At 39.8% G+C, this 27,029-nt stretch overlaps 1 protein-coding gene across 1 annotated transcript in view; it reads left to right on the top strand.

The window, feature by feature from the left end:
• The first annotated feature begins 791 nt into the window (after positions 1-791).
• The window catches only part of susd6 (sushi domain containing 6), a 31,179-nt gene continuing 4,941 nt past the window's right edge, over positions 792-27,029 (top strand). The window contains exons 1-3 of the mRNA XM_085373680.1: positions 792-1,036; positions 7,650-7,835; positions 26,764-26,961. Of these exons, the coding sequence (XP_085229806.1) occupies positions 7,691-7,835; positions 26,764-26,961 (343 nt within the window). The 5' untranslated portion in view covers positions 792-1,036; positions 7,650-7,690. The remainder of the gene's footprint in view (positions 1,037-7,649; positions 7,836-26,763; positions 26,962-27,029) is intronic.

Here is a 27,029-nt window from a genome sequence, read left to right as displayed (position 1 = left end):
ATGTCCAGAATGTATTTGTTTTTAAAGCATGGTTGATGTATATAGAGTATATTAACCTCAGTAAAGGGGAGACAGACAGGCACTAGCATTCTGTTAAAGAGATCATCAGAAAGAGCAAACCTTTAAATTAACAAATAAATTAAAAAACACCTATGCATGAAAAAAGTATAATAATTCAAACATGAAAAATGCAAGGCGCACACAAATAAAGAATCTATTAACATGTCCACAACCCCTCTGGACTATTCTTTTCTATTCTTAGCATTTTAGATTCTGTGGAAACACAGGAACATCACATTATTCCATTCTTCCCTAATTCATGTAATAACGTTAAATGTTAATTGACAAATAGTATGTTATAAAATTAGATATTATATACTAGATATATTGTAGAATGTTAACAAAATGAAAAATCTTTACAGTCATTTTTACAGTATTTTACTGTCATCTCATAAAGCATAACTGATAAACAGGTGAATATTATTTTCGATTATTACTAATTCTCTGATAATATTTGGCTTTTTATCTCTTGAAGCTGATATCTCGGGATATCAGATATTTATTAACCCAAATCTGTTGGCGAGCATACTCATACGACTTTATAAAAACTACATGCAACTGTAGCATACAGTTAAGCATTTGCATTTTTATTGTCCTTTTGTTTGATTCTTTTTTTAGTGATTCTTTTGTTTCCCCTCACCAAAACTCTGCGCTTTTATTTTGAAATCCAGCCCAGTGACTTGACAACCCATGGATCCGCCCTTTTTTTTTTACAGAGGTAGCCATGGACACCGCGCGAGAGCGAGTCAGCCCCGTAGAGTTCTCACAGCGAGTGTTTCCGCTCACCTAAAATAAAGAGCTGGCTGAGTCGAGGACAGGGGACGAGCGGAGCGGCACTGACGGAACCTGACGCCGAGGACGTCGTATTTTTATATTTCTATACTCAGGTCCGAGCGTCTCCATTTATACAGTCCTTAATGCCTCGAATGTGAATGTAAGAGAGGAGGGCTCGCCGCCGCTGGTAACCTTTACGTTGGTGAGTCTTGAACGTATTTTCGCCAGCTAAGCACACACAGGCCACACGAGAGCTCTTGGTCTTCTCTCTTCTGTCTCTGTCTTTCTTTCTGTCTCTCTCTGCCCGTCAGTATTTGGTCATTACATAATAATTATAATAATAACCAGGAAAAGCGTAACCAATCTTAGGGTCACGCTTACTAACTCGTTAGTGTAAGTAATTAGTTTGATCTTTTTCCTTTTATTTTTGTTTAACAAACGAGGTCGATTATTAAACTAAGCTAGCGTATGATAAACGTAGTTACTGTTTGGCTAAATGTCATATTTTTTTTTCTCTGACGGTCTCTTGGATATAAGTTTGAATCTGTGGAAATATCTCACCTTGACTTGTCAGATACAGTGAAACAAAGAGCAAATTGTCTGTGGTAGCTGGTGAGTCCCGTCTAACAGTTACCCACTGTAACAACGTTACAGCTGGTCATGTGAACAAAAAAAGGAACGAGGAAGCAAGAAGTCTGCTTGTATTGTGTTGTTTATGGTGCATACATAAGAGGCTGAGTCGGTGAAGAACCGGGTACATCCAGGTGTATTGCTTGTTTGAATCGTGTTGTTTTCTCTTTTTATTCAGCTTTTTTTTTTTTTGTTCCCGTGGCATTGGCAGCCCACCACACTCTTTGTTTAAATACCTCACTGTACAGTTGCACGTGTTGAAGCGTGTGACTGCCGTAGGACTGCTAAAAAGAGCCAGCTGACCACATTTGATACAGTTGCAGAGATGCATCTTTGAGCTATTATTTGTCTGTGTGTGTGTGTGTGTGTGTGTGTGTGTGTGTGTGTGTGTGTGTGTGTGTGTGTTTGCGCTGGGGGGGTCTCTCATTCCCAGCAGTGCAGTTTCCCACCCCACGCTTTTGTTCCAGTAAAACTTTTTTTTTGAGTCGTTTCCTGTTACTAGGGAAAGGGTAAGATGTGACACTTGACCCAAAGCGGAGAGCAGGGAAGTTCAGATGTGAACTGTTGTGTTTATACCGAAGATCAGAGTCTGGGAAGTATTCAGGTTCAATTTCCTATTGTGGTCTCTTGATAATACAAGGCTGAGAAATGTTTTGATCCGATCTCTGTGCGCCACCTTCTTATTGTTTTGGTCGTTTCATAACATATACCGTATACAGTAGCCCTTTATTTAAGCTCCGATTTTCAGCCCAGTTATCATATTTTGTAATCATTTTTACCTTTCTATTTTTGTTTTAATAGAAATACAGCATTTCATATCATGTAGACATCCCAGACTTTTTAAACATGCACCAAAGTTTTTGTCTTTTTCAAAAGATTTTGTTTTTTATTAATATGTTTCAGTTATGTGCAAAACATTTTTATCACGCTAGTTAAATGATTTACTCTAACATGTGTACAACATGCTGTGAATAGCACTTTCCTGCCTACTGGCTACTTTATTGAGCAGGTCAAGGTTCAACAGTAAGTTGTTTGTGCCCATCCCTCGCTCGGTTTGCTCTTTAGAAATCCAGCTTACAGCTTCCATCTGCTGTCAGCTCATGTTTTATGTGAAAAGACTTCAATACATTCACTAATATGATGGGCTTATTGCCCCAAAATTTCCCAATATTTCATAATGCTGTCACTCCTGCTAGTTGTTGTTCAGCGATACCCAAATGTTTGCGTCTAATTCCTAGAGCTTATTTTTGTTGGATAGGTTTTTTTCAACAGAATTAAGGCGTGAGATGAAAGGCTGTTTTTCTTTGCTGAACTCACTCATGTTCTTAATTAATTTATTTATTTCCCCCATTGTTTAGACTGACTAGTTTTGTTTTCATGCATTGTACAAGCCTTAGCATCCGCAGAATAATGGATATACAATGTGAAGCTTTAATGGTTCTTAGTTTAAAGGACATTATGTAACTGCAGTGAAATTTTTATAACTCCGGGCCCTGAGTTTGGGGGCGTTTTCTGTTTTGACAACATACCTAGAGAAAACACATTGTGAGTATAAATGAGAGTACTGCTTTTGCCTTAAATCCTTTCCTCATCTTTCACCACTATCATATTTCCCCCTTTTTCCCTTGTTTCTTCTTCTTTCTCTCCTTCATCTTTCTCTGTGTCTCTCTCTCTTTCCTTGCGGCAGTACAGAGGGATGCTGAGGCACTGTGGGGTTTAACACTATCGTACTTAATAACAAAGGGTCCTTTCTCTTCTGCCATGCAGAGCCCCGTTTCTGGGCTCCCTTCATAGGCCCACGTAGGCTCTACCAGCAGCAGCAGTAGCATGGAGGGCTATCGGATGGAAATCTCCTCTGGGCTGTTTCTTTGGCGCACTGAGTCCTCTCTGTTCCCGGACACATGCCTGTGCTGCTGCTCTCTCCTTGGCTCCCTTTGCATTCCAGGAGCCTCGGGCAGCTGAAAAACTGCAGTAGCAGTCTGCTGACTGCCTGGTTGGCTCATTGGTGTCTCAAGTGGAGAGTTACATAGTTTTTTCCCCCAAAGTTCAAGACTACACACTCTGAAAATGTGTTTATGTTTTTAAAACCTCAACTTCTTTAATGTGCTAGACCTAAGTATGGCCTACAGATGTAACACATGGAATGAGATAAACGACCAAGAAATGTCCAAATGACTTATGAAGTGCAGTTTTAAACTTGAGGGATGTCATGATCCAGTTTTTTCCATTTGATAGCCATTCCTTGGTTTTGGGTATCTGCTAAGACAGAGTACTTATCCAGGTCCAGTGTTAAATTACCACACTTTTTTTCCTCACACTGAAAAAGAGACTGGGAATCATCCTTTTATTGGGCTTTACACAAAGATTTTATTTTCTAATGTTGTAAAATAAAACTTGATGGATGAATTTGTTGAAGAATATAAACTTACCTAATTGGTATTTTTTTTAGTAAAGTAATGCATAAAAGAACAGACCAAAAACAACTGAAGTTACAATTTTATATATCTTTTTTGCCAACATCTCATTTCCACTCAATTAAAGAGAAAGTCATGGTAGTTTCTAGTTTATTTAGGGCTTTTTTTTTCCGTCTTTTTTTTTTTTTTTTGCCTCTTTGTACACACACAATGCGGAACTGACAAGAGATAGCTGAAGTGAAATATTAATCTAGTTCACAGTGTGTTGCTGTAAGTGTAATAAAAGCTTACCGAAACAACATCCTTCTAGTTTCTACTTTATATAATGTCTCTCCCAGCACAGATAACGAGAGCAAAACTAAAAGGGAGAGAAGACAAAAAACATTTCGTTGTCTGAGCTTTTCACTTGACCACAGTTTGCACGTAATGAAAAACATATAAAGAAAAGCTGTCAGTTTAGCAGGCATGAAATACATCCAAATCGCTTGCTCTTTTGCTGTTAGCTCTTTTCAGCTCTGCTGCTGTCGCATGGCAACATAAACATAGAACAACAGTTAAAAGATTTGAATAGATTGGTGCAGAGACTGGGAAGTTGTCACTGATATGCGATCCAGCTTTACAAGTCAATATCTGATTACAATATTGGATCGTTGCATCCTTAGTCTTCTTAATCAGACTTTGTGGTGCAGATTGAAAATTTTGGTCAATAGACTTCCTTGTCTATTAACTTAATGGCAAGCTAGAACTGCCCGTACCAGTTTTGTTGGTTGGCTGTTCTTGCCACTTCCTGTCCTCCTGCCTCAGAATGCTGTTACAGTATTGTTTACTGTATCTCATTTTTATGGGGGGTTGGTATGTTTTCTGAAACTCACACAGTTTTTTCCTTTTAGTTGCCTTTTTGTTGGTATATATAATTTGATAGTGATATTTAGTATAATAGTATAATGTAAAGTAGTTATACTCTAATAATTCATTTAGAAGTCAACCATTTATATTGGTTTGATTTCTAATATTTGCTATCTTTAAAGACACTGTACTTTAGTTTCGGTCTCAATTGCTTTGTTAGTACTGTGCAGCTTCTGGCAGGAAGTGTTTTTGTGTGCAGGTTGATTAAAAAAAAGGTGTTTCAGGAAACTTGAGGTTGAAAATAGAAGCACATTCTATAATGTGATGTTTCAAGCTTAACATCTTTTGCTGCATTTGACAGGAAACCCACACATTTGCAAGGCAGGTTGACATCCAGACTTAAAGTATTCCTGTGCTTTTAGCTGTCAACCTGCCTGCTCTGTTATTAATCAATTAAATATGTGAACATAAAGTCAGTGCATTAGAAGATGTGCAAAAATTCCTTTCATGTTGTGAAAATGTCTTGTTATAGCTAATTGGAAGCTGTGCTTTTTAGGATACCCTAGAACAGACTTAATGACTTTCTCCTTTTTCAGACTCTCTTGTGTGAAAGCAATTAAGCTAATTCTGCTTTAGTTTTCACTTTGTAGACATTCTGGCTGGTCAATACTATGCCCTCAGCTTTTTCAGGAGGTCAGTCCTGCATTTTAAATGCAGCCCTAAGCAGTTATTTAAACCTCAACAATTGCAGTTTTTTGTCTTTCCTTTGTGCATTTTGTCCTTGATACTTCTAAAATTGACATTCATCTGTCAAAAAGATAATGAAGGGCCTCTATATAACCCGACAATAGCAGCCAGCATGGACAAATGAGAAAGCATCTATGGATCAAATGGCTGGCACAGATCCATTGCATGTGCTTTTGACTAGCTGCCCTTTGGCTCAATGCAGTGCCCAGACTGTCCTGCCAAAATTGACTTACGTCACTGTTTCCCACTGGCTTGCGCCACAGTCAGGTATGACTCTTCATCCCACTCTTAGGGGCATCAGAAAGATGGCAGGCAGTGGGTGGGCTGCTTTCCCTTGTTTGTGTTGGAAATTTGGAATATAGCCCTGTCCAGAGCACTCAAATGCTAAAACACAGGCGATTAGAAATACAATGTTGAAGTTAATTAGAACCTATCTAATCACCTTGATGCAGAAAGCACACTAAAAACACATGACTCTCATTGACTTCTTAGTGAAGCAATGAGGAAGCAGCTATATTTTAATTAAACTGTCATATCTGCATCCTGTACCTGAAAAACGTAATAAGATTCCAGTATATAGTCACTATATACTGGAATCTTATTACGTTTTTCAGTAACTGTAACTGTAAGTAACTGTAAGGACATATACACTATATTATAGTGTATATGTCCTTACAGTTACTTTCTTCTACACAGTCCAGATCATATGCTGTGTCAGTGCCAGTGGCCATCCAGCAGATCAGCAATTAAATTTGCGGCTCTCTAAGTGCAGCCATGCCATTACTGTAGGCATTAGCTTCGCAGCCTTGTGGAAATGTAATGGGCCTCTGCCTCCTCTTGAGAATATTCTGCCTGCAGGCCATCTAGTTTCCCACAGAACAGAGCCACTTCTACTTCATCCTTATCCCTCTGATGCAACATAAACAGCTCTATGTGCATCTGCATCTCATTTACGTAATGGTGTGTTGCATCGTATCACCTCAATCAACCAACAAATGCTTTTAGGAAGTTATTTAAGTTGGTATCATGGAGAGATATTGGTGGAGAGAGGATGAGGTTGTTGCTCTCTATTTGCATATTACTGTTTAAAGATGTCTCACAGTAACTCTTGATGTCCTTCATGCTTTTGTTTGCTGTCTGCCCAGAGAACTAGGTGTCTGATTTTTGCATTTGCATCTTACCTTTAAAAAAAAAAAATTACAGCACTGATTTTGATTAAACTTTTTTATACAAGAAAAATAATCCGTAAGTATTATTTTCCGTCTCCAAGTAGTATAGGGAAAAGGAATCTGAACAGACTGATATCATTGCCAATTTACAGTATATGGTAAACAAAATATGGGAATCATTTCTGAATGCATCACCTATTGCCATTATCTTTGCATACATTTTCCATCACACTCCATTGTAGTAAACAACCAACAGTATGGAATAGAATCACAGTTGAGGTGCACACATAGCATGAAAAAATCTTTAAGAACACTGTTTATTTAGATGTATAAATAATATTATGAAATATAAATGATATCCTTACAAATGTCTGAATTTTTGCTGATGCTGACTGCTTTAACAGCACAGTAGAGTGTGAGACATGATCTTCTGGAAATTAAACTTCTTTCATGATGATGGTTTTCTTAGACAAACTCCTTTTTCCCAGTCATCTGGGTCTTTGCAAAAGTTGCAGTTGTAATCACACCCAAATTTTCTCTCTCACACACATTTTTAGCCTCTGTCTCCACCATGCACAGCCGCCAGTGTTGCTAACTCACCAGCAAGAGTGATCTCGTTACATCATCTACAACGGACTTTAACGTCTGGTTTATTTGGTTAGATGCTGTGGCAGAGCCAAGATTAGGGATCGAGTGGAGATAAGAGGAACACTGGCTAATGCTGGAGGATCCTAATAATAGATCAAACAAATGAGGAGGAAATGGACGTAAAGTCATTCATGCAGTTATTAATATTAGGAATTCAGCTGCTGTTTAATAAGATGCAGGTCAGGGCTTCACTTTGTGACTCTGTCTTCCAGCCCGTGCACTGTGGCTATCTCTTAATTCCCTCCTGTCTCTGTGTTGCTTGTGGTTACGTAATCCTCGCTGATATGTTGATAGTAATCCGCGCTCTTCCTCCCCCCTCCTCATACCTCTCTGTCCCTTCCTGTCTGTGTGGCCTGCACAGGTTAAGCCATAGAGGACTCTCCCTGGTTGTCGGAGGAAAAGATGTGCGATGGAATGGTAGCGTTTCAGACGAGAGCCCTGTCCTCCTCTTCTTCATCCTCTACCTCCTCCTCCTCTCCAGCTCACAGGCTGGCTGCCTCCGTGCTTATCCTCCTCTTCATCCTGCTCCCTCATGGTCACGCATCAGGTAAGTCACATGCTCATGGCTTTTTGAATTCTCTGCCTTTTCTCTCACACGATACACATCAAATAAACTGTTATCTTTGCCTGTCTCTTGTGAATTGATTGAGGTTATTTTCCCCTCCTCCCACAGGTCAGTTAGATTAAATCGTCTTCCTTTACCCTTGGGTTGGTCAGGTTCAGAGCGGCAGCTAAGAGCTCAGTCCCACACGCTCTGTGAATCCATTCACTGTCCTAATGAGTCACAACAGTTTTCCTCCCCTATTGAGTGAAACAGAGAGATGCGGTCACATTTCTGTCATAAGGTTTTAATCAACCATGACATTTAGAACCCTCCGAGAGCTTTTGGCACGGCTAGACAACTTTTGTTATTGCCCCACAACAACCCTCAGATCAGGTTTGGCGTTTTACCCTGAGGTCCTACGGTACATTATTTGGGAAGTGTCAGGTTTTAAAACTGAATTTATTGTTGTCTAATGGAGGGAAATTTGGTCTTGCACGTGGTAAACAGTAACATAATACAGGAACTATAAAGCTGATGTCCTTTGTTTCCTCTAAAGAAGTGTAATGTCGATGCTGTGGACTTGCTGAACCCCTCCACTTGTGTCAGCTTTCTTTTCTCTTCCAATCTTCCAGTCCCCTCCCCCCTACATACACACAAAACGCAACCACACTCACACTCACATGCACTTTCCACACATAGCCAGCTTGTGAAATGTGCCAGATGTCCTTGCCACAGAGTGCAAGCATACTGTGTGAGCGTGTGTGTCTGTGTGTGTGTCTGTGTAAGGAGTGGTTTAAGGCTCTCAGATGTTTATATGCATTAATTGATTTTCTTCTTTAATTCCTTAAATAAATAGTGTGTTTATGAGAGTCAGAAACAGCAACAGTAGGAGTATAAAACGAGGGAGATGTGCCGTTGAGCAAGGGAGGAGGGGATTGCTAATGGCAACTGTATTATCTGTCGGTATGCCTTATGTAACACACATGACTCATGTTGAGCCCAGGGGGGCTGGTATCACGCTCACGTTCTGCGTCCAGCACACTCGCACGCATAGACTGTCTACCAATACCAACAAAAGTGTGTCCTCAAATCCCTAGCCCACGTGCTCAGGGTGCTGTAGAAGATTGTGTGTGTGCACACGCATGTGTGTATGTAATCAAGTATTTCTGTTTGCTGTTTTGCCTCCTGTAGGGCTGAACACAGATATTCGAGCCACTTCATTCTTTTTGACACAGAAAAAGGAACCTGCGCCTTTAAGACTGTCAGTCAGCTTCTGGGAAGTCACAGCTAGTTCTCTATACTCGCAACATATATTTGAGCATAATATGAAGTGTCTTGATCCCTCCGACATACAGGAAAGAAAGCAAAACAATGCTTAGAAATGAATTAAAAGACAACATTGTGTTAATGAATCTCAACGTGAATGACTGTAATGAGTCTGTACTGCTGTTTAACTTGGTTCCAACAAAGGGTGTGCCACTAATGCTTGCCATGGCCATGTCAAATGATTCAATATTGGTATATGTGTACAAAACAATCCCTTTTTTAAATATATGGTAAATATTAACCTAAGTCTTCTATCCTCTTACTGCAAGCATATAAATGTTTGAATTAGGAGACAAATATTACTTTTTGATGAGTGTAAAACAGTCTGATTTGAGTCTGTGTTTGACCTCTGCAGTGATGCATATTATACAGTTGAAAGGATGTAGGCTCATTTAGTTGTTTATACAGCATTTCAGAGGATTGTTTTATGTAAGTAATCTTTGCATGACAATATCAGTCAGCTCAAACATAAATATAATCAATTGTGCACCCTGTCTCACATGGGATGAAGAGGACTAGTACTATTATGGTATGTAAATTGTACAAAACAGTCAACATTTTTAAAGAGAAAGCTCTTGTTTTTTGTTTTTTTTCTTTTGTAAAGAGAGACATGCTTTTGTAGGCCAACAAACAGCCTACTGTAAAATAGTCTGCTGTGTGCACTACATTTCATGGAGTTTTACCATAATTCTGAAATATGTGTGTCGTCTGTCCATTCCGTGGCCCTTCATTTGCTTCTGGAAAACAAATGTTGCACACCCTTGCTTCAGCACTAGACTTTTAAGCTCTGTAGCATTCTAGTCTTGCTGTCTTTTTAGCAAGTTGCTTGAAGGAATCTGTATAAATCAAACTAAGTGTTGAAGTTTTATAGTGATTTTGTATATACTTTTTTTCTTTCTTTTTTTTAAACTTCCACTTTTATGCAAAAAATTGTTTGTCATGCTGCAACTAGCTGTTCAGGAATGCAATGGAACATTTCAAACGCTGCTGCGTGTTAACTGATAAAAATCCAAAGGTTATTTTTAACTGTTGTAGCTCTGTAAGTTTTTTTTTTTGTTTTTTTTGTTTTTTGTTTTTTTTTTTACTTCCGACCACTTCCTTACAGTACATAAGGCAGTGTTTAAGCTGACTCACAGTTCAAACGTTCAAGTGTCCTATAACACTTAATATTTTCCTCTTTGGCATTAATTAAGTCCAAATGAAGATGGCTTATGCACAAGTTTTGGGGGGGTTTTCAGTACAATATTTCAGATTTCCTTTGAGGTTTCTGGGGTATCTTTTCAATTCAAGCACCGTATTATAAATTTAAATATTTGATCACAATCACAAGGAACTTGTAATGAGCAATGAAACATTTAGAGGCTTAGCTCCTTAGTAAACAGAACTTGAAGCTCATTTCATTCTTCTTAATTGAGCCCAGATCGCACAAAGCAAGATGAACCTGATATTTATTGATGAGACTCTGGTAAACTATGTCAGGATTAAAAAAAAGAGAAAGAGAATTCAGCCAAGAAAAGTCATTGGAAATAATGGTAATACGGAGGGTTGGCTGTAAACATAAGTGCCATTAGAACAAGACACGAGTTGCAGCATTTACAGCAGAAGTATGGTGTTAAATCGATAATTAGAGTCAAATTACCATAAAAGCAAAACACTCATGTTAAAGCGTTAACTTCATCATTAGCTACTGGCCGTTTCCTTTCGCTCTCCTGCTCGACATACATAATTCACACAGGTAATCCCTTGACGTGTTCCAGGGATGGAGATTGCTGTGAAAATTTCATGAATCTAAAATTTCATCACAGCCAACAGGCCTATTCCAGACTCCAGCAAACAGCAGTGTTGATGATGAATAGAAATGGATACTAGAAAATATACTATAGTCCATTTAAATAGAAGTTTACACTACAGCAGAGAGCAGCATCAGATTTCTACTTCAAGTCTGTGTAGGTTTTGTGGATATAACTCTTTTAGGAAATTTGACCTTTAGCTGATGGAGAGAGAAAATGATAGACATTAACCGTTTGAATGTGCTTTGCCTGTCTTTGGTTCCTTTAACACGTCCGGGAAAAGCTTTAAGCGCCTGTATTTTCGGCCTCATGTTCTTTCTGGAAAAGGTCAGGAGAACAATTTCTTGTAACTGCTAATACAGCCTGTTAGAAAGTAGTTGCAAAGCCTTCAGAGTCTAGGTATTTTTAAAACTGGCTATGTCTTGTCTCTTGTCATGTCTTTTATATCTGTCGTTCAGCTGTTCATTGTAAACAAGATTACCAGAAGGTTATCTTCTGGGTTAATGTAAATGGCTCTCTGGGATTTGTGTTTGTGATTGCTTCACATGATTACATTTGCGTTTATGATTCTCGACATTCTTCCCAAAGTAGCAACATACTAAACAAAACATCCTATTCATTGAAGCAGGGTGCCAGTAAACAAACATGGCTACGAAGCAGCACCTTGGGTTTTGTGTATGCAAAGGATAAATAGCATCAGTCTGGAGGATTTTCAGGGCACAGTGCAAACGCTGTTTGTTTCATGTCTTTTCTGAGTCTATCTGACATCCCACTATGCTAGCTCCACAGAGCTCAGTTCCTAATATGGTGTCAATTCCTAACAGTAAGCCTTTGTGGTTTGTTTCAGAGGAAGTGAGCCCAGACAGTGAGTCAGAAGTGAAAGAGCAAAGATGGAAGCTCAGAGGGTCTATTCACATAACTGCATGCTGCATGTTTTCTGCTCTAAATGTGTTGTGTATCAAGAGCCAGAAAGGCTATAACTTTCCCAGTCAAATAGATAAATATTGCCCCCCCCCCCAAAAAAGAAAGAAAATTATCCTCTGAAGTTGAGTTAAAGCTGTACATGAAAGCACTAGCAAGGACCAGAAACAAGCCCGCTGTGTGCTCTGTGTGGTGGTGACATTAATGTATGTTCATGTGTGAGAAAAGGAAACGGCTCTCCAGGGCTCTGGGAAAAAAAAGTATAGGATAAAGAAAGTGGTGGAGGGAAGAGGGAATGAGAGCAGGACAGGGTCCAGAGGGCTGCATTTTTAATTTCCTTTGTAATTTGTGTTTTTAACAGTCAATTGTTGTGCATTCATGGAGTAAATACATTTTTCTCTGCCTCATCAAGAGCTATTGTGCTCATAAATCCATTTTTCTTGGCATGTCATAAATCAGTCCAACCCAAGGAACTTTTTTTCTTGAAGGCTCAGTTTTAAGTCTTAAAGAACAAGACTTGACAACTCTCCTCTCTCTATAATAATGGAGTAGACTCTAGTGGCTAACATAGCGTCATTGCTCTGACCACAGAGGAAAATATCTGAATGGGCCATGCCCTACTTCTTGCATCTTCAAACAGGATAAGTCTTTGAAACTTGTTGCTTTATGTAGCAACAAAATGGTGTGTGTGTGTGTGTGTGTGTGTGTGTGTGTGTGTGTGTGTGTGTGTGTGTGTGTGTGTGTGTGTGTGTGTGTGTGTGTGTAACAAAAAGACCACAGTGTGTGAGTCTCCTTCTACACTATTGGTTTCCAACCATCACAGAAAGTTTGCTAGATAGGCTGGGTTTACAAACAGTGCAGCCCAAGGGAGGGGGAACAATTGTTCCTATGCAATTAACTCTTCAGAAAAGCCCCCTAAAGTCCTGTTAGCAAGGCGGTTGCAGGCAGGCAGGAGTAATCCAACACACTGGCTACTGGCTCCTTACTGAAATGTGAGAACAAAGAAGGCTTTTAGCCCTCTATAGCCCAAATCACAGCAAGCTGCACCTCCCCTAGATCACCACTCAGCAATTAGGACTGCTAACTCAAGTCTGTGTGTGTATGTGACTGTGTGTAGAACACACTAGAGCCTTTTTTTTATATGATGTCTCTCTTCTTCTCTCGCTCTCCTTCTCTCTCTTCCTCTATGTGTAAAGCCAGCCATTAGCCAGGTGAGACTGGAACCCATTAGCAGCAGTCTGGTCGAATGCAGCAGCCTTTCTCTTTCATTACCTGTGTGTTTATCACTTGAGCCATCAATCTCTGCTCTCATCTTGTGTCATTTAACAGCTCTACCAACCAATCAAGCCCTAAGGGGAAACTTTAAATGCCTCACCAGACAAAGAAATACTTCATGAAAACAGATGCTGCAGTGTGGACAGGTGATGCAAGACTATCTCATTCACTTTAAAGTGTTGACCAGACAGTTCCATTACTGGTACACATCCCAGATGGCCAGGATTATTGTTAGCTACACAGTGCTGCCTCCCAGCTTTTTGCCACTCAGCTTGTCACAATGTATGATTTACATTTTTTTCTTTAGTGTTTATCTGTATTTTAAATTTTCTTCCCATTGATTTTGGTGCAGTTTTTGGTTAACATGTATATTGTCCTGTCCTTAAGATGCTTGACTAGTCCTTTGCCATTGACAGATGTTTCATCATAAAGGTTAATGAATGTCAAACAAGGAAGTAGTGGTACAAGCGCACCACCAGTAATGTACAAAATGATAATGTACAAAATGTACACAAAGCTGCTTTTATAACATAACCTCATTCTTACTGGTTACACCTCAGGCTGATGTAGTGTGTGTTGTGTTAAAATCTATGCAGTTATCATGATTAAAACATGCCGCTTTGTTGTTTAAAGCTTTGGTTTTGGGCCTCTTTTCAAAAACTGAGAATCATTTTGAAGCAACATTAAGGCTGTGGAGAGGAGAGGCGGTTTGTAAATTGTTTTCCAGTGAGATGTGTGTGGTTGTCTGAAGCAGCAGGCAGTCATAATGATTTCCAAAGGGCCTCATCTGAGGGACCAGCCTGCTGAGTAGAGGACATCTCTGACTAATGAGCTGCTAAATATATCCCCCAGTCTCCTGTCTTGTGTTGCTTTTGCTTCTGCTTTTTTCTTTTTGTCATTTATTCACTCAATTTTTCTTAACGTGCATTAACTCCCAATGTTTTTGCCTACCTTTGTGAATTTCTGTTTTCTGTTTCATGTTTTTTTTGTTTGTTTGTTGTTGTTTTTTTTTTGGACTTTGCATTGTCAAGCTGTCACACCTTTATGTTAATCTCTTTCTGTCGTTGACTCTTTTTTTTCTATCGAAGTTCAGTCTCCTTTTTTTTCTGCCTTGTCTTTTTTCCCTCCTGTCTCGCCTTAACTTTGATGTGTGTTTTTCAGGCATACTGAAATGGTGTGGGCTGGGGTTTTTTTCCCTCCTTTTTTTTGTATCACACCGTTAGTCAACAGCAACATCCTGTTCAAACAAGTTCATCAGCTCACACATAAGGCTCCGAGCATCCCACACACATATGCTGAATCTGCCAATGGTTGAGACATCCAAGCTGTTTCAAACTGTGAGCAATCGTCATGAGCGCACATGACGTGGGTGCATCGTGCATCATGAATGGTTTTCTGTGTAGCAGTATGGAAGGGTAAAATGGAACTCACACTTAATCTCATGAAAATGTCGGCAGGATCAAGCATTGCTGCAAAAGTGTTATCACTACTACAAATACTCTACATGGTTTAGGGAACGAAGCTGACCAGATTAGCTTTCACTGGACTAAGACAACTTATCTGTTCTGTTGTTGACTTGGACAGCAGCAGACAGTACAAACCGGTACACTGAAGTGGAGTCTTTACACATCTGCATGGAGCCTTGCACTACATGTTTGATAATGACCTTTATCTCATCAAGATCCTAGCTTAATGGAGGAACGGAAACTCTAGCTTGCCTTGAATATATGCAATGACTTTACAGTGTGCACAATCTGACACTGAGTTAACGTCGAGAAAAGTTCAGGAATTTGGTTTTAGTGATAGGGGCCAATGATCAGCTTTCTGCTGATTTGACCAACCCCCATAATATAATTGGAAAAACAATGTTATCTTGCTTTGTAGCTCAGTTGATCTCTGACACTGTTGGCAAATAAAGCTGCACTTCCTGTTGTTGCGTGTCAATGAGGCCTTCCAACGCATCGCCATTTGAAAGCTTTTACCATGAAGCAGAACAGCGGCTACAACTCCAAAACATAGAAAGATACTTGGCTATACAGAAATGTTTTTGTCCTTTTACCTCAGCAGTACCTCTTTTAATGGTACCTATCATGTTTCAGCCAAAACTGCAAAAGTGAAGTACATTGTAGATATGTGCAGTGTATGTTCAAGCCTCAACATGTGGAGCTGTGCCGAGGCAGTGAAAATGGGAGAATAATGCACTGCCTCGCCACACAAACCCTAACTGTTACCCTAACTGTTACTTCAGCTTTACTGCAACTCTTCCTTAATCTCCAGCTTTCATTTTAAAAAATCAACTGGTTTAATAACTAAATAACTTCTCCAAAGTGCATATTGGCTGCTCAAATACAGTCACTCTCATGCAGAAAAAATGGAAAGCAAGATAAAATTTGTCTGACAGATTTACTGTTATTGAGCCAAGGGGAAGGGCTGGGCTGTACATGTGCTATCCTGCTGCATGCGTGCCGCTTGTTGTCATGGGTGGAGGTGCTGTACAGCTGTTTCTCTTTAACCAACTGAAATGCAGTTGGTTAAAGAGACTCTTATCTGATGTTCTTGCATAGAGAAATCAGAGAAATACCATCGCTTGATTTTGCACATGCTTTCAGTATTGAAAACGCTTCAGTATTATTTGTGTTTACTGTTTTGCAGGCCTGAGATGGGTTCTCACATAAAGCACATCCCCTTAGTCTCACCCTCTTGACACGGCTACTGACTTTGCAGTGAATGCATTGTACGAAACTTGGCTGTGGTCTCAGGAGAATGTCCCAATTACCAATCAGCATTTCCTGTCTATTTCTCATTATTTCGTGTTTCTTTTTCCTTCTTTTCTTTTGTCTTGTCTCATCGCTCAAACTTTAAACAGCCCATTAGTTGGAGTGTTGAGATATTTCGTGGCCAGTTGGCTTAGGTCCACTCTAATGCCCTCTGTGCTTATTACGTAATTTGTAAACAGCTCTCTGTGACAAACAGCAGCCAAATGGTGAAAGTGTTTGTTTATGCTACCCTGGAATCCATTTGGATAATTGTGTTAGCATTTACAGGAAGCCGGCTTGTGTATATCCTGAATATCATATTTTTGTATTTGCATATCTATTTGTATAGGTGTCTTCCATCTATCAGAGTCAAGAAATGTCTTTTAAAGTGCTTATTTTGTCTGACAAAGTGTGAGCCAACACACTTAGATTTAGAAATTATGTGTTTTTTTGGCTCTTCATTTTCATGCAATGAATTTGCTAAATATGTTTAAATTGAACAGCTGGGGCTTGCATTTGTAGGCTGAAGTTATTACTACTAGTTGTTTATGTCGCTGCGCTGGAGTCCCACAATTTAGTTTTGATAATGTATTTGGCACATTTAAAAATAACTAGAAACTTGTGACACTCTTAATGACTGGAGGCTTGGCTAACTTCTAAATATGAACAATTATTCTATTGTTTGTAAATGACTTATTTGTTGTTCATTGTTTTGTGCTTCCTCTTTGTGCTCTCATTCACAGTGCTAAAATGTAGTGTGGGTAAAGTTGCCCTCCTGGCCGCAGGGCCATTCAGGCTTTGAGTTTTATAACATAGCCGTTCATGTCCATAAATGGCTATGTTTTAGGTCTACCCAGCAGTATAAACTGTACTTTGTAATTGCCTTATGATGATACAATAGTTATCTCTCCTTCTCTTTCTGGACCACTTACTAATAATAAAATCAACCTGCGTTTCTCGCTTGAAACTCTGTTGTTTTGTTTTTACCCTTTTTTCAAGCTATTATGTTTCTATATTCTTAGAAATACATCATTTTATATTCAGTGTTTTCCATCAGGGATGTTTGGCCAAAGAAATCAATTTAAAACTAAAGACGAGACTGGAATCATTTTGTATTTATCGCTGTTTCATACGAGCCTGGAATTTTTTGGTCGTGAATCATTTTTGTCTGTGTTGAATACAGGCAGGAACATCTTTGCTTTATTACTCTATTCAGTAGGACTGACAGTAAGTGGAGATGTCATTATCAAGTTTATATTGCCCCTGATGTGTATGCAGTTTCTGAAATAGTTAGCCTCTGACATACTGAACACAATTCATTGCTTGCTAATATGTGAATTTAAAGTGCTGGCTGCTGTTTCTTTGTAACAGTTGTATCTCTGATTAGGAGATAAGGTTGCCTCTGCTATACACAGAACAAACAAAGGGTATAAATGGATCAGGCTTTACAGTAAATAGTCTATCGGAAAGTGTCTGGATTGTTCCCCGGGAAACCTTATGAGAAAATTAACTGATCGTTACAGCAGAGTAAACAGACTTGCAGTGTTTCTTCTTAGATTTGCCACAGACATCCTTTGACATTCTTAGCTTGTTATTAAGAGTGTTTGGTAACAGTTTAAGGTTTTATGCTGAAGAAACATGAAACGGTGTATTGTCAGCTAAGTATGTTAAGTATATGGGCCAACTGTTACAAAAAATGTGAGGCACACATGGACAAGAAACAGCATACCACTTCTATCAGCAGAGCAGGCTGCAAGTGTTAAGAGGTGACACACACTCATGCTTGATGCCATTTGTCCACCCTCTCGGTGACTTGCTCAAGCAGTTGCTCTGTCTTCGTCCAGTTGGACTTCATTACGTTGGTGGTAAAAGCGAGGCTGCAACAGTGACTGCATTGTCTGAGTGTGGGTAACATTGTTTCTGTATTCCCTGCCTTTCTCTTTTTGACAGGTATAGGATACCATAATCCTGTATTACCCGATGTTGACATAACAGAAGTAAACATTTATTGTTCTTGCTAAGTCTTCCAGTGCTCTGCAGTACGACTGCTCCATTTATTCGTGCTTTCCCTCTAGCCCAGAGGTGTCAAACTCATTTCAGTTCATGGGTCAACACGGTGCAATTTGATCTCAGAGGAGCCAGACAAGTAAAATGAGTGCATTAAAAAATCCCTTCCTTTCATTGAAAAGATGTATAAGTTACTTGTGAAACCACTGAGATTTAATGAGCCATTCATTCACAAAACACCCTGAAATCTCTTAATAAAAATAAGTGCAGTTTTGTCAGTATGTCTCAGATTACAAAGCTGTTCAGTGGAATACACTGAACCCTTTGGCCATATGTTGGACATCTCTAGCTCTAGCCAGTGTGTTGTCTGTAATAAACTTGTGTCCTGTGCTTTTGCAGTGAACCTGTTAATGAAACAGCTCGTACACTGCTCTCAGCAGTGGCTCTGCTACTATTAAAACACCAGCATGCCAGCTCTGGTGAGCAGGGTTGGTGATTTCACCCTGACTTTCACCTTCAACAAATGTTCCAGGCTCAGCATTCATACCTCTTCAGGCTGTTAAGCTCACACTGTTGAAATATGATCAACCCACAGTTGCACTGACACTGCTTTGGTTGGGGGGGGGGGGGGGGGGGTTGTGTGTGTGTGTGTGTGTGTGTGTGTATGTGTGTGTGTGTGTGCCTGAACACATGCACGTGTATGTAGAAGGGGTCCCACACACTCTTTTGTTTTCCTCTGAAAGCTGAGAAGAAGGAATGTCTGCCTCCCAGCTGTCCTCAGCAATGAGGGTAACAGCAGAGCGAAGGGGGAGCTCACTATTCGCCTCCTCTAACATCCTCCCATCTGTTACATGGAGGCTGAGAGTGAGTGTGTGTCTGTATGTTGAGGTCACACAATAGGGGTACTCCCCCTTGCCCTTACCCTTAGTCGCCTTGGCCTCTCATGCATATTTAACCCTTTAGATGCAAAGTTGTCTGTTGCCCTATTCAGAGGCACGCTGCTTAAATCTGTCACTGTGCCCCATCCCTCAATGAGCAGGAACAATGGGATGTATTGGCAGCACACGTGGCTTGCTAAATGCATTGCAACAGCAGGGGGGTAATGGGTGTGGAGGGGGAGGGGGAGGATGCCTCTACCTGCTTAGAGGCGATGCAGCGTGGGTTAGTTGCTCTGGGGTGCATCTGCAGGAAGATAAGTGGCGACTGGATGGCTAAGTTTTCTGCAAAATGCTCCTTTGGAGGCTGGCAGCTGTTTGACTCATGTTTTCTGGCAAGTTTCCTGTTTACCCTACAAATGACAACGTTGGCTTTGGCAGCAGTGTAGATAACCAATAGTGGTTGGCCTTGGAGAAAAACAAGTATAGCCTGACTGATGCTGGATCAGGGGATGGGGGTCGGGGGAAGCTGTGTTTATACATAGGGAGTAAAAATTCAGATTCTGATTGATATTTACACATCCAACCCCTTATCCAACTTAGGATTGGCCACCAGCTAAAAATAGACGTGCGCGTGTGTTATGAGATTCAGCCAAAGTAGCTTTAGTTTTTATCGACAATAAGGTTGATAACAGAAGTAGTGAAGATGATGCTGTCGTTGATTATAGTGGAGCTGGAGTCTCTTCAGAGGGAAACAAATAGACAGCGCTGCAACTCACAGTTTTCTCGAGCTAACAATAGCAACGCTCGTTACTATAAACACAATCAAAGCCTTTGAGGCGAGGAAAACTGATCTAGTTCTGGACAAATGTTAGCTTGGACAGCTCTCACCACAGGGATAAAATGTATGTGCAAGACACCTTGTGATATACCTGCAACCTCTGCTTACATAGTGAGTAGACTGCTTGTATTTGTGAGTACTCAGGCTATTGTATAAAGGCAACATCACCTCCCTTTTCTTCATCCTCCACCTCCCTCCTTTCTTATGTTCTTCCATCTTCCAGTTAAAGCTCAGGACATTGATCAGCAGCACCTTAAAAAATGTGTTTCATGCTTTTAGATTTCAGCTGTGTTTGAAATTTATTCCAATGCTACAGTAATAGAAGTTCACTGTTTTTTTTTTAAATATTTTTTTCTTTAGTTTAATTTCCAATATTTTTTCTTTTTCATTTTTTGTGCTCTTTCTTTCTCTTTAAGCCCAGCCTTTACATATTCTAAGTGGAGTATGATTTGAGTAGGACTGTGTGTTTCAGTGTATCAGGGTTTTTAGTACAACAGGACACTGCTATTATCTGTCGCTCACATAACAAGCATCGGATGTTACATATCACCCACCTAGGTCGGCGTACTCGTTGTGTCACTGTATACTGTGTGAGATGTCTCTCTGCTTTGCTTGAATGTGTGTGAAAGAATAAGTATTACACATAGGATGTTGTGTCACATTATGCAGAAGCAATGACTCATCTAATAACTTCTAGTTTCGTGCCTACATGACCAAATTATGAAATGCTTTCACTGTCATGACTTCACAATAATAGGGTTTTTCCCAACATGTGGAAACCACTAAAGATGTGTTATCCTCCCACCAGATGAAAATAACCAAGACGCTGAAAATTTTTTGACCTTTTTAAGTGGAGTTTAATTTACTAAAGCATGGAATACATTTGATTAGCAAATGGCCAAAAATGCCAGGAAAATACACAGACTTCTGTTGCGTAAGGCACCCTAGACCAATTGATGTAATTATGTGCAGACCAGTCATGTTTATGAGGTCCATTATAAACCAGGAAAAATCTTTTACAAATACCAAATTTGGTAAAGTCAAAACTTTTACTGACCAGTTTTCTGTCAGTAATCATTTTAGTAATATTTTTACTTTTGGTAGACCTTTCACAATGACCACACTGTCAATTTTTTATTCTTTTTGGATATTTAAAATGAATCATAACAGATTTTACCAATGGTAGAAATGAGTTGGCGAGACCACTAATTCTTTCCAATGCTACCCTCAACACAGGCTCTGGTGTACTGTACTGTACTCTAATAACAACAGCTTGGCTAAAAATCCCACGGATTAGCAGGAGAGACAGGGGAACGTGGCAAAAAACAAAAAAACACCCATCCCAAAAATGACAGCAACGTCGTCAGAAACAACAACAACAGAGGACTTGGAGGGAGGCCGAAAAATGAACAAAAACATATTTACACAGCCAAAGAGAGCATCATCATCCCCTCGGTTTTGAGCTTAATCCAATGCACCCCCCCCCCCCCCATAGCATATATCCATGCACACAAATTCCCTCGCTCCCTGACACACTTAAACATGCCCACTGGAAAACACACCCTCTTTTATGGCCCATTGTTGCATAGAACAACCAGACAGTTGGCTACAGAAGTCATCAGTATCTGATTTGCTTTAGAGCACACCCAGCTTGTAATGGAGGATAATTAGAAATTTAATTTGCTGGGGCAAAGAGGGCTCAAACCCTTTTTCCCACTTCTGTTTTCCTCAATCCATTCCCCACCCCCTCCAGCTCTTAGCAGACTGACTACCATCAGTAACAGATGGGAAAAGGGAGATATTCACAGCCCGTCCGACACTTTAGAGCAAGGCAGGCGATATTAACGCCCCCCGTGGTCTTAGTCTCCTAGAGCATAGCCTTAAGGCGCTGAATGTTGGGATTAGCATTCAGCCTCATGGGTGCCCTGTGTGGGCCCAGTCCTCCCAAATGTTTCCCCAACCTTTTAGCAACTAAGCTCTTTCGTCAGCTTACAACTGCGTTCTTAGATTTATTCTAATATTTTAACCTTTTCACATGTTTGTTTTATTTAACTCAATATGGTAAATGTTGGAGCATAATACTGCTGGGGTCTTCAGTGGATAATGAAGGCAAGTAGGGGATAATCTGTTGGCCACATCCTTAAACACAAATGTATTTGTACAAATGTATTATTTTTTTTTGAAATTCTATAAGTGTGCTTTTTACACTTGTTCCTTCCACTGGCTTTTACAAGGCACTTGTGACTCTCCTTTAGTCATTGTTGTTTTTCGACATTTCTCAAAAACCTGCTCTCTTGAGCAAACTCTTAACATCAGACCAGCGAGAGAACAGCTTGTGTTTAACTGTGACTCATTCCCTTCTTCATAAGCACAAAACGTGGTGTGCTGAAATCCACTCTGGCATTGCTTAGTGCTTTAATCATTTTTCCTAGTGTGTGCTTTCAAAGCTAGTATTCAATTTAGGCTGAGAGGCTGATGGAAAAGGGGGAAACAGCAAGGTTATACATTATCTTTACCACTGCACCATCTCTGGGCACCAAACGAGTGTTTATTCTTTCCTTTAACAGCCTCTATCCGTTTTTGCTTGTCCGATCCATGGTGTGGTATGAACTGAAGACTCATCTCCCCATTGCTGTAGTGCAGAGCCTCTCCCTCACACTTATGACTGTTAGTTGACACTTACCTGCCGCAACATGTCTCATTGTGGATTGTGATTGCTCAGAGCCATCATGTTCCACGGTAATGACGTATTTCTGCGCTCTTCCTTCTCTTGCTCTTCCTCCCTTCTCCTCCTGTTCTGTTTATCTCATGATGAGTGCATATTCCTGTCAGTATTTTATGATTTTACTGCTTCTCGTTATTTTCTTTACCGCTTCTAAACGTCACCTCTATCTTCTTTGGTAATTTTCAGAAGTACTTCTTTTCCCCATCTGTGCTCTTTTTGCAGTTGAATATAATTATATATTTGACCCTCAGGTAGGCTCAAACTAGTTTTGACAAGTACAGTCCCATGAGGGTATGGGTTTAAGTCAAATTTCTTCACTGCTCCACTTCCTTTTGACGTTTCTTTATTTTCCAGATCTTTTTCATCATTTTCACTTTTTAAGCTGTCATCCATTTGAGTTTCTCTATTCCCAAAGGATCCAGTAAGGGAAAAAGTGCGTGTGTGTGCATGTGTATTTTACCCATACCTGAGTCCATGTTAGCACTATAATGCAACACAGAATTACTTTTATTATCACTTGAACAGCTAAGTAATTTCATAGCACCGTTTTAATAGTTTTGTCTTAAGCTTTATACGAGAACCTTCCTGAGACCAAAGCTGACATATTGAAAAAAAGATACATTTACAGTCTTTTCCACAAATTCTTACTTGTGTTGTTCAATCTGGGTAGATAATAGAGGTATCTGATGCTGTTTAAATCATCCTTACAATAGTACAGGGAACCACACTGTGTTCCTCTGCAGTTTGTAAAAATATTCTGGGCTGTTTCTGTCGTGACAAGCAAAGGCTTGTCACTGATTTTCTTTGTGAATGCTAGTCTTGGTGTAGCAGATGCAAATGAAAACTCCAATAATGGAACTCTCACAGAGCTCATATGCAGTTCAGGTTTTTCCTGCCTTGACTGAAAGCACTTAGTTTGCTGGGCTTCTTAATGGAGCAGAAGTTCCCACATTGCCATGCATTTCATTGCCTACGGGGTTCATTCAGACTGGCCTGACTTCAGTAAACTGTGTGACCTGAACAATCTAAGCCTGTCATTGGAACAGTTTCTTACTGCCCTGTCAGCTAACACCATGATCATGCAGGAGCCTTGTTGACTTACCAACAACATAAACAAAAGTGTATGTGCTTAAAGTTACAAGAAGAGCGAGCCTCTCATTCTTCACTCACAAGTATTATACATGATTTGAGATAAAGCCAGATTAAACTCATTCTCTGGTCTCTTCTGTGTTTTTCGGCTCATTATTTTTTATCAAGCAGCACATTTAAATACAGTATGCAGTCTGAACTCATTACTATAGAATAAAGAGAGAGAACAGAGGAAGCCTTTGTTGTAATAGGTTTAAGGTATTGGCATTGTGCATCTTTTTTTTTAAATCTGTCTTTGTTGAAGAATAGCATTAACTCAACTTACATTAATATGCAGATGCATATTCAGATGCATTTGTATCTGAAGCAGTCCTGCAGATAAGAAAACATTCAAAAGAACAAAAGGATGAATGCAATTACCACTGATCTGTCTTCTGCACTGCTATTGACTACCTTGCAGTGCACCACAAAAGATCAAAACAGTGGCTAAAGGCTGTTGCCCCAAAATGCCCCCTCAGGCCTTTTTTTTGTTCCCTGCTGCCTTTCAGCCCAGGGTCATTAATTCATCACCTTACCACCTCCGTTACTACCATCCTTTACTCAGAGGTCCTTTAATCACCCACAAGCAGTTCAGGGACCGAGTCATGGTGTCAAATGGCATCCTGAAATAAGTGCAGACAGTGTTTGTATGTGTAGGAGAAAGCGTGACTGTGTGTGAGTGTGAACACTTGATACTACTTTAACACACAAAGCTTGGCATTTCTTGTAAGGAAACTCCAGCTCATTGTTAGGGTCTGATTATTACTGGTAATCTCTTTCAGTACATTAAGGCAGCTCTTTAAATATCTCTTTACAGATCCTGCCTATCAAAGCCAACATGTTTGTGTCTGTTTGGATTGTAGATTTTAATTTAGGTAGCTGCTGTAATCATGTTTTTGAACTTGAAATTCAGGATGGATCATCTAATTACATTTTGAGATGTGTGTTCTGTATTAAATCTGTGTACTATAGAAGCTAACTAGAGCATAATTAGTATTTGATTAAAAAACTAAGCAATCAAGAAAATGAATGTAGGAGCAATTATATTAAAACCAAATGAGATGTTTCAGTAAAACCAAATGTGAAACATTTGTGTGTTTCTTTGTCTTACATCATCTTTGACTTTTGGAGACTTGACAGGGTGCAGCTGCTAATCTGGTGATATCATCTGTCCTTTTGGGAAACTTTAATCAGCATTTTTCAGGGTGCTATGTTCTAAATAGTTAGTTATTCAAGATAATAACAATGTTATCTTGAGCTTAAGCCATAATGAAAAATAATTGCTAGCTTCTGCTGATAAAATTAGATGATTTGAAAGTAAAGAGGGTTTAATGTCAACCTCATTATCTTCAATTTTATATCTAAAACTGTACTTATAATTTTAGAATATACATACAATAATGTTATGGTAACTGCATGTTTTGTTCTGCTCAAAACACCCAAACACACACACCCACGAGCTCAGGGTGTGCCTTGTTTCTGGGTGTTGACTTTGTGTGTGTGTGTGTGTGTGTGTGCGCGTGCACATGTTTGTTGTGTATGAGTAGGCACTCGCACATTTAGAGTGTTTGCATTTAATCTTGTGCTGCCAGCTTAGAGCGGCATTTCTCTACGGAGATTACAGGATGTTCGAGGCACTGCTGTGGAAATAGTCTCTCTTTCAATCTCTATACACACACACACACACAAGAGGCAAGACAAAGTGCCTGTTTGTGGTGTTGGTGTGTTTGTTTATGTCAAGCAAGTGATAAAGCACTGCATTAGACCTTGGCTAATATGATTTTATAAGTACTCAGACCAGGGATTAAATAATGAGCCATATGGTCATTAGCGCTGATGGCATTATTAATGTTTTTGTGTTGAGTGTTTAATTTTACTTGTTAGTAAAAAAAAGCCACAACATAGTGTATAATTCAAATCAATAAATCAGACAAATATGATGTACGGATTAAAAGACAAAAAAAAATCCTTCACTTATTATGACAAAATTAATTTATACATTATTGCCCAAAGGGGTTTAAGTGTTTATTGGAAAAATACCCGACCTCCCTCCAAATGGGTCACATGGATGGTAATAAAAATGTATGTGTATGATCCGCATATCTTTTTTCAGTCATACCGAAAGCAAAGTCAGTCTCCTGCTGTCTCAATTTACACAGGTGTTGCAATGTTGATGTCAGATCGGCTGGATTTACAGGCTCTGCTCTCGCCAGTACCAGCTCTTGTTGCCTGCATGTATTAACATGGCAGTGGGAGTGCAGCACAAATTCACTCTAACACGCACAAGACGCAAAGAGCAGTTGCCGTGTCACTGCAGTATGTATGTGTGATATATGGAGCACAGGAAGGTGGATCAAAGCTCGATTAACTTTAGGTCTTCTGACTCATCTTGTGTTTATTGGCTGGCTTAGAGCTTCAAGTCTGTCATTAGCACGGAGCAAATGAGCCTCGCTAAAGACTCTGTCTCTCTGCCAGACAGATAGAACCAATGTTAGCGTGGGCTGAAAACGGTTTAATGAACAGCAAATAATCAAGAGAAATTAGATCTGTATGAAGCTCCTTGTGACATTTTAATCCACTGTAGGCTCTTGAGGTATTCTCTAAGATGCACAGCACGGCTGTCTCCACCTAACTTGTCATGTTGATACAGTGCTTCTCTCTTGCTGTTGTAAAAGCAGCCTAGTTTCAAGTAACAATACCACAGAGCTTTAATTATAAGCTCAACCTGTCAATTTGACAGAGGCTCCCTCTGAAAAGTTGTTTGACCCTGTGGCAGTCGCCTGCAGGGGAGACCAAGATGCAGTTTATGTCAGAGTAATGAAAGGACAGCACTATATTCCAGCAGCATTAATCTACCACTAAAATTTTAGTCAACGGAAAATGGGTCCCTGTTAAACTTTGATGGAGTCGGACAGAACACAAACTGTTTAATTCATAAATTTGGCACAATAATGGTAAATTATTCTTCAGATAACCCAGCAACTTCTCAGTCAAACACTTCCTGTTTCCTTGTAAGCCCTATAAATTGGAAAATTCTACATGAATTGATCCTTAAGATGTACATCATTTCCAGAAGGAGTTTCAGCTTCATTTAGTTACATAATTTATAATCGCTTTATATGGATCAAGATCCCAAATTGGATGCTGGCCTGCAGCTGGCAGTTCCCTAAGTAAGTGAGGGGAAGAGTTCTCAGATCCTGTTTACGTCTTGCTCAGAAGAGGTTCTCCACTGACAACTTAAGCAGCCCACTAATAATTATTTCTTTGACTTGTTTTTGTATCTTCAGGTTGTCAGCACCCACCTGGTGTGCAGCACGGATACCTGCTGAACCAGACTGAATCCAACCGGGGCTCTTTCCCACCTGGCACTGTGTTAGTGTATGGCTGCGAGTCTGGATACATTGCCGAGTCTGGATCCAGATCCATCGTGTGTACCACTTCTGGAACCTGGTCCCAACAACTGCTACGCTGCATCAAAAACAATGGTAAATAAGCTTCAAACATGCAAATATACCTGTGATAAAGCAGACAAGCAATGCAATTTAGTGTTTTT

Source organism: Diplotaxodon limnothrissa, linkage group LG15 (genome assembly GCF_057381915.1).
Source record: "Diplotaxodon limnothrissa isolate DT_005_m linkage group LG15, D_limnothrissa_male_GT1.1, whole genome shotgun sequence".
In the NCBI taxonomy this organism is placed as follows: domain Eukaryota; kingdom Metazoa; phylum Chordata; class Actinopteri; order Cichliformes; family Cichlidae; genus Diplotaxodon; species Diplotaxodon limnothrissa.
Note: the sequence above shows the minus strand (reverse complement) of the source record. Positions and strands in the feature narration are given on the sequence as shown.